This window comes from Vitis vinifera, chromosome 12, assembly GCF_030704535.1.
Source record: "Vitis vinifera cultivar Pinot Noir 40024 chromosome 12, ASM3070453v1".
In the NCBI taxonomy this organism is placed as follows: domain Eukaryota; kingdom Viridiplantae; phylum Streptophyta; class Magnoliopsida; order Vitales; family Vitaceae; genus Vitis; species Vitis vinifera.
Window position 1 is genome coordinate 8534330 of NC_081816.1, and position 8944 is coordinate 8543273.

Below are 8944 nucleotides of genomic sequence, written 5' to 3' on the forward strand. Positions count from 1 at the left end.
TCTTAATGACGCGTGGCACACATTATCATCCGGGTTAACATCATCCGGATTTCCCCAAGAGTACATGTGACGCGCCTCTCCTATCCGGACTCCCTCAAGGAGAGGCACACGACACTCACAAATATAGCATCCGGACGACTGCCACAGAGCATCCGGACGACCGACATACACTATCCGGGTATGTTTGTTCGGATCATTGTCTGAGGTAAGCAAGTCTTACACGTTATCACAACAGCCTGCCATGGCCCACGTTCTGCCACCTGCAGAGTGAAAGGACAAACAACAAGTCACTTCCCACGATCACTTCACACGATCACCTACCACGATCTCTATCAGCCGCCCGTAGGGTGATGATGGCCCTGCCACCACCTAGTGTCATCATGACAATACAAAATATCTCCCCACCATTCAAGAGGGGAACAAAGCTTCTGATACTATATATACAAACCTTCACACAAAGAGGAAGGTAAGCTTGTTATATCTAGTAAAAGGCCAATTGATTTATCTCTCTCTAACTATGGCTGACAAAACCATCGGAGGGTGCGTCCGGACACCCTATCCGGAGGCCTTTTGCAGGTATTACGATTGAATCAAGAATCTGTATTGGTTGAGATCGTGCGTCCATCCATTTGGCAACTACGTGGATTACCAGGGACGCAAGACCTCAACAGGTTTAGAAGATAGAGATTTGGGTATGGTGGTGGGTACGATTATGGGTATGGTGGTGGGTACGGTTATGGGTATGGTGGGGTATGAAAGGCATGGGTTAGTATAGATGAAATGGGTGATGAAAGGGGTGTGTTTAGTGGTGGAATGAATGGAAAAGGTGGAGAGATGTAGGTTTATAGGGTTAATGGTATAGATGATGGAGGTTAGTGAGAGAAGTGGGTATGAAAGAGAGATGAAGACGGGTGTTGATGATAGGTATTATGGAGTGTAAAGGTTGATCAGGTTTTGTAAAGGTTCGGTGGGGCCATGCAAAAGTGAGACAAAGATGGTGGTTTCATCAGCATTCATGTCTTTGAGCACTGCATCGCCCTGGTGCATCAAACAGCAAACCACATATTCTCCATGGTGTGGGTCACATTTGGCCATTATAGACTAGGCCTCAAAGGCACTGTTGGTGATCTTTGCCATAGAGAGCTGCTCATGATAATCCTTCCCAGTGAAAATGAATAAGGCATATGAAGAAAGCATAAAGTGAATCCTTGGATAAAGAACCGGGTTGGTCTGGAATTCAGTCATATCTACAGTGAATGCTCCATCGAAAAAGAGAAGTGCCATCTGAGAAGAAGTTATCTGTACAACAAGCTTGTTGAGGTTGGTGAAAGTGAGCTTTCAATATCCAGCGAACCATGGCGGATATCATAGACGACCTCTGATTGGGTTATTGACAGCGTCTTCTTTGCTATTGATGAGTTGCTCTGGGTGGAATAGTTGGTGGTAAGCTCTAGTCCTCACTTCGTTAATCACAATACACTCAAGATATATAGAAACGACACGAAGGACATGCTTCCCGGCACGAGCTTCACCTCAACTCCTTTGAATGACCGAAACGGGTAACATAGAAACCATAATTGCTTAGCCTGATTCAAATCCTCCCAAAGACTCTGATGCCGAGCTTCCTAAAAAACACTCCAATCCAAATGACCAACCCAAACAAGATACCCAACACTCCAAAAAAAATACCAGAAACAGTGGAGAAAGTGAAGAAAAACAGAGTGCGTAAAAGAAAAGATAATACTGTTAAATCCAGCTCTATTTTATGAAGATCAAGGAGCTTTTAAAAAAAGGCTGGTGGGAAATTTTGAACGATCTCAACACACAAACAAAGAGCATAATCATCATGCAACTCATGCAGGAAGAAATAGAGACCACGCAAATAGAAATGAAAAGTAGGCTTAACGCATTAGATAGTCAAAACAAGCATCCAAATATCAGCAATAAGCATAGTATGACTGTAAAAGTGGAGAACCTAAGGTGTGAGATAGTTAAACTTGAGCGATTCCTCTCGAGCAAAAGTCGTTTGGCTTCCAGCAAACTGCCACCTCCCTCTTCTGTTCCTCTCTGTAAAACTCCCTTGCTCCTCCACCAACCTCATCTCTCTGTTACCCAAACTTTGTCTCCAAGCCCACCCAAAAAACAGAACACCCTTTCAGACAACCCTCTCCTTATAACCAACCTACAACTCCTAGAAAAACTTACTCCCCAAGCCACCCTACGCTCCTCTCTAACAACCCAGAAAAATATCCTCCTTCCTCCATCTGTCTTGTCCTCCAAGGCAGCTAAAAAATATCCTAACCCCCTCACTAACCGAATATGCTTCTTCTGATCTTCCAAAACCAACCCAGAATATTCTGTAACACGTGTCTTTCTTTGATTGCTTCAACCAGCTCTCTCCGCAAAATGCATTACCTGATGACCAATCCTCAAGCTACACGTGACTCTCCGAAATCTGGACACCTAGCAAAATAAAAATGCATAAAATGCACCCCAAAATGGGGGTCCACACTTTGTTTTTGAATTCTTTTATTTTGTAGAATTATGGACTCAAAATCTATATAAAAAGTAGACAAGATACAATCTAAAAACAATGGATTTTTTTTAAATGATTATTTTAAAAAACTATTATCAATTATTGGTTTTTGTAATATATATATATATATATATATATATATATATATATATATGATTTTTTTTGTCATATATTCTATTTTTGTATTAAATTTGTTCGATAAAAAAACCAAGTTCATTTTATAAATTTAAATTAAAAGTTTGTTTGCTCATGATATAAGGAGCGTTTTTAACCTTAAAAAATGTTTTTGAAAAAATTGAATAGCTCGTTTGAAAGTGATTTTAGAAAATGCTTCCAATATTTTTAACACTTAAAATTTTTTATTATTATAATATTAGGAAGATTAGAAACGTTTTTTAGAATTAGTGTCAAATTCACTAAATGATAGATAAAATTTAAGAAGCACTTTTGAAAATATCAACCATCAGATGTAAAATCATTTATAGCATTTTTAAAAAAAACATATGATAGATAATTTTTCCAAAAATGCTTTGAGAAAAAAAAATTAAAAAAGTAAAATTATTGTGAAACACAATTGAGTTTTTTTTTTAAAAAACTTTCATTAAAAAAAGTAAAATTATTGTCAAATGCAATTGAAAATTTTTAGGGTAACTTATGAGATATAAAGTAAAATTATTTTAAAATCATTTTTTATATAATTGTTTTTTTTTATAAAAACTCACACACAATCGTGTAAATATTGTCTGTTTTTTACCTAAATGAGTCCTCACGGTTTTAAAACATGTCTATAAGATTAAAAGGGACTCATATTTATATAGTATCAAGAACTTTCTCTCCTATCTAATATGAGATATCACAAATACCCTCTATAGATACAACGTTCTCGTATCCTATTGGATTGTAAAGTTAAACAGACAAACACCTTGAGCCTAAATAGACCCCCACATCAGGGTTTAGAATTGACCTTGATACCATTTGCAATGACTAATTTCCAATCGTATAATTATTGTCCGTTTTAAACCCAAAAGGATCCTCCCGATTTTAAAATGCGTCCAATGATAAAAATATTGGTAATCACATGTATATCAGTATTTCGATTTTATAGATATATTAAAGATGTATCTACAGATATTTTAACACAAAATATTGGTAAGATTAAAATTTATCAAAACTCATGGAAATATTGAAAAAAAACTCTAAAAATGAAATTATAAGCAATAATAGATATTTAAAAAAAAATTATATATAAAAAAATTATATATATATATATATAATTTATTATATTTGATAATAATAATATTGTGTGTGCATTGATAAAAAAATATGAATTTTATAAATATATATTTATTATTAATTACATCAAATATTATTTGACAGTAATATTGTGATATTTGATTATAATATATCTTATTTTAAAATATATTTAATATTAAAATTATGAACCATTTAATTCAATTGTATTAAATGATATAAAATAAATGATGATATATTTATAATTTTTTTATATTTAATTAATATATAAATAATATAAAAAATTTAAGAAAATCATCACCATAATTTTTTACATTTTTAGTGATCAATTGAATTAAATTTAAAAATTAAATAGTTAAAATTAATTTATTTATTAAAATATTTTTTTTTTATCATGGTGTTAGTATATATTTATTCTAGGACATATTATATAATGTAAGGGTAACTTAGAGTGCGTATGGTAGTTATTTTAGGAAGTGTTTCTAACTTTTTTTATACTACCAAGATAAAAAATTTCAAGTCTTAGAAAGTCTAGAAACATTTCCTAAAATCACTATCAAACACACTTTAAGAGACTGTATTGTAGTGATTTTATGAAACACTTTTAATATTTTTAATACTTGAAAATTTTTATTATTCTAGTGTTATAAACACTTTCTAAAATCACTGCCAAACACACTCTTAACCTAGTGGTGAGCCAGAGCTACACATGTTTCCTTTGGCTAAGGTTTGAGTCCCATCGCCTGTAAACCAAAATTTAAGTTTAGGGTTAGCCCTCAATGGCTAGCAATTTTTCTCCCAAAAATCGGCAATTAAAGATGGGTAGAAACAAATATATCGATGAAACACATCGATTTTTTTTAAGAAATTTTGCCCCTCCAACATTTTGCCACCTTGTTTCTTTTTTTTCAGCTACCGAAACACGATATTTCAATGAAATGTCACTGAAATTTTCATCTTTCAACACATCTACAAGGTTAAGAAGAACCCATACTTATATAACGCTAGAAACTTGTTATGTCCCACTTTGGATATGGGAGAAAGTTCATAGTATTATATATGTAGAAGCTCCTCTTAACTTTGTAAATGCGTTGTAAAATCGTGAGACCCCTTTTAAATCTAAAATGGACAATATCTATACGATTGGATGCAAGTCGTTATAAAATGTATTAGAGTTGATAACAACTCACATCCAACCTTAATGTAGGGATTTGGTTAACCTCATAAGGTATGTTTATCAATTTGGTCCTACAATCTCATGTGAGCAAGGATGAAAATATCTGTAATTACGGATATATAGATATTTTGATTTTATGGATATATCAAATATATCGAAAATATATCGGTGGATATTTTGACATAAAATATTAGTAGACCTAGAATTGATCAAAACTTATAAAAATATAAAATAAAACTTTTAGAAATGAAATTAAAAGTATAATAGATATTTTAAAATTATTTTGTTGAATAAATTATATATATATATATATATATAATATTGTACGTGTCAATAAAAAAATATAAATTTGATGAGTGTATATTGATTATTAAATCATATCAAATATTATTTGATGATAATATTGTGATGTGTGATCATAATATATTTAATTTTAAAATCTATTTAATATTAAAATTATGATACATTATAAAATAAATGATGATAAATGTATAAATTTTTAATATTTAATTAATATATTAATAATATTAAAAACACTATAAAGAAAATTATGATACATTTTTACTAATCAATTAAATGAGAATTTTTCATTCAAATTATAAAATAGTTATAATTAATTTGTAATTTAAAGTGTTTTTTAATATTTTATTTATATCCTAACATATATATATTGCTTTAGCCCATACCGTTTATAAATGGGCAAGCTTAACCTTTTGTTGGGGGCTCGAGTCCCTCCAACAACAGCTAAAAAAAAAGCTCAATTTTGAGCTTTGACCACGTTGACCACCGATATAGACATCGATATTTTCTTCCGTTCTGGAAGGTATTTATGATGTTTAATATGAAAGAAAATTTTAAATTTAGAGGCTTTTAATAACATATTTTTTTGAGTTCCCAGCGAATAATATTTAGACAAGAGTTGCCGTTTTTAAAAAATATTTTAAAAAGTTACTGGGCAGTGCAAAAAGCACAGAAAACGCGTGCAAGATGGAAAAACCAGGGGCGTCCACCAGAAAGAAGTCCAAAACGGACGGGAACCAAGTGGCTCAAATGTTAAACAATGGGACACGCCCTTTTTTGTCTGTTTCTCGGAAGCCTAAACAAGCGAAGCAAAACCACTGGCTTCAAGTGTCTAGTAAATCCCACTTCCCAGAAACAGCCTTTTTCACCGACCTCTCACCCAACCATCTTTCTCCTTTCTCTCTCCCTCTCTCTATATATATACCCATATGCCTTTCACAGGCACAAGCATCATCAGCTATCTTCACATAGAGAAAAAAAAAAAGGAGAAAAAGCTCAGCCCAGAATCGGAGATGGCAAGCAGAACAGCTTGGATTGTGGCAGCCAGCGTTGGAGCAGTGGAGGCTTTGAAGGATCAAGGCTTCTGCAGATGGAACTACACTCTGAGATCTCTTCACCAGCATGCCAAGAACAATCTTGGGTCCCTCTCTCAATCTAAGGCCCTCGCTTCTTCTTCTTCTTCTTCTTCATCATCTTCTTCTTCTTCGAAGATGGGTGTGAATACTAGTGGGGAAGATGAGAAAAGGAAGAAGAAGACAGAGGAAACATGGGGGAAAGTCGTGTACTTGAACTCCTGGGGTCCCCACTGAAGCAATGGACCTCTACTTTTAAGGTGTATTACAAGAGCGAAAATGTAGTAGAGGGCAGATTTTAATGTATACTTTCGAAAAATTTATCAGATTTCAGATTTATTACCAGAATGATTGTGTTACCTTTCATGATTTTTGCCATGGGAACACTTTCTTTGTTGGATTTGATTGCATTTTAGCCTCTTCAAAAAAGGAGCAATCAAGACTTTGAAACAAACAGCACTTAAAAGATCCACCTTCAGTATATTGTATATTGTATTTTATAGTTTGTTTTGAATTGATTGATCAGGCATTGTTCATCCCCACATTCCCTTCCTCCCATCAGTAAATCTCATAACTACGGTTTGGGCCTAATTTCATCTGGTTAAGAAAATCATATTGATGATTAATTGGCTATTTAGAATCTTATCATGGTTTTAATAGAATCCCCTTTAAATTAATAGTTTATTAGAATATTAGTGCTTTAATATATAGTATTAGTTTATATTTGGAAATAATAATTTTATATAATATTAAAATTTGTTCAGATTCTCTGTTCGTTTTCTTGTTTATTAATCTTATGTTTGGGTTTTGAAAAAATGAAAAATTTGTGAAAAATGTGAGAAAAATAAAAAGTGAAGAAATATGAAAAATGCATTTAAAGTTAATAAAATAATTATTTTTAGATACTTCATTAAATTTATTTTATTTTATTTATAAATTGTAAATACATCAAATAATTTGAAAATATAAATATTTTTAATTAATTTTAATTACTCTTTTTTTTCCATATTTTATCATGATAAATTAGATATGATAAAGTCAGTTTTTTTTTCTTTCACCCTTTGTTAGGCTTTCCCAACCAAACATAGCCTAACTTACTTGTTTGGAGTCTTTTGGACAGCTCACAGAAATTAGTCAGCAAATTGTTTTGGATTGCCGCATTGTCACTTCTGAAACCAGCGGTTTCACTCCTTTTACTCTTCTACAAGAAAACGGAGGGCACATATCTGGCAACTGCCACCATAATTGCCCCTAGTTGGGTCCAAACATGCAGGTGAAGGTCCAATCATGCCCACAGCTAATTTCCTTTAGCATCACAAATCCAAGGACAAAGTAGTCATTCCAATTCAAATCAATCAACCCATGAAAACTGCTGGCCAAAGCCTCTGGTTTTTCCCAAACTTTGGGCACCAAATCCAACCCATCTCTTGCTATAAAACCAGCCCACCTTGACTTCAACTTCTTCATCACAAGATTCACAACACAAACACTTTGATTTAGACAGAGATCTTCAATAACCATTCGCCACTCAGAATCAGTTCTTTTTATTGTTGATTGTTGTTTTGAGTTTTGGAGAAAGAAAATTAAGAAGATGAGTCATATGGGGAAAGCTTGGATGGTGGCAGCAAGTGTGGGAGCAGTGGAGGCACTCAAGGATCAGGGCTTTTGCAGATGGAATTACACCATGAGGTCTATTCACCAGCATGCCAAGACCAACCTCAGGTCCTTTTCTCGGGCCAAGAAGCTCTCTTCTTCCTCTTCTGCCATGGTTTCTAGCAGAGTGAGAGATGAGAAGGCAAAGCAGTCAGAGGAGTCCTTGAGGACTGTCATGTACCTGAGCTGCTGGGGGCCCAACTGAGGAATAAGATCTGGCCGGGTATGAAGATGATGATCATCCTACCACTGAATCATCCATGGAGGGCATATCCCAAGAAAGTGATGAGAACAATCTTAGTTCCCTACTTCGCTCTCTCAAGCTAAGAGCCTCTCTTCTTTTTCTTCTTCTTCTGATAAGACGGGTGCAAACAATGGCGGGGAAGATGAGAAAAGGAAGAAGAAGACACAGAAAACATTGGGAAAAGTCATGTACTTGAGCTCCTGAGTCCCCCGTGAAGCAATGGATAGAGATTTTGGGACGTGATGCAAGAGTGAAAAATTTGTAGAGAACCGCAGATAGATATGATGATATTGATTTCAATGTGTACTTCCAAAAAAATGATATCAAATTTCAGATTTATTATCATAATATTGTGTTGCCTTTCATCATTTTTGCCATGGGAGTTGTTGGTTTTCGAGAGGGTTAGAAACTAATTCTATTTCGGAAAAAAGGAATCACCATCTTTGAGCAGTTCGAAATTGCCCAGATCTAAAAAAGACCTCGATAAAATATAAAAATGTTGCGCAGCTTGAGATATTTTTGTTCATGATTTGATAGTCATTTTTAAAAACGTTTTTATTATTTTTAATATTTAAATGACATATATTAAAAAATTAAAATTTTTTTTTCAATTACTAAACATTTCCTAAAATTATTACCTTTTAATACTTCTTGAGCCCTCTCCTATACTTCTTTTTCTCAAACAGTCTTTCTCAATTCCGTCCTCGATC

At 33.6% G+C, this 8944-nt stretch overlaps 2 protein-coding genes across 2 annotated transcripts; both read left to right on the top strand.

Moving 5' to 3' along the window:
- Positions 1–5961: 5961 nt before the first annotated feature.
- Positions 5962–6685, top strand: LOC100264828 (uncharacterized). Its single transcript, XM_002275570.4, has one exon. The coding sequence runs from the start codon at positions 6194–6196 to the stop codon at positions 6572–6574; it is 381 nt and encodes a 126-aa protein (XP_002275606.2). The 5' UTR covers positions 5962–6193; the 3' UTR covers positions 6575–6685.
- A 913-nt stretch (positions 6686–7598) lies between these two features.
- LOC100242538 (uncharacterized) lies at positions 7599–8582 on the top strand. The gene has a single exon (XM_002275515.4). It carries the CDS (start codon positions 7929–7931, stop codon positions 8193–8195), a length of 267 nt encoding a protein of 88 aa, XP_002275551.1. The 5' UTR covers positions 7599–7928; the 3' UTR covers positions 8196–8582.
- Positions 8583–8944: the final 362 nt, after the last annotated feature.

Excerpts from the sequence above, each read along its gene's own strand:
- LOC100242538 (XM_002275515.4), top strand. The coding sequence starts at position 7,929 with ATGAGTCATATGGGGAAAGCTTGGATGGTGGCAGCAAGTGTGGGAGCA.
- LOC100264828 (XM_002275570.4), top strand. The coding sequence starts at position 6,194 with ATGCCTTTCACAGGCACAAGCATCATCAGCTATCTTCACATAGAGAAA.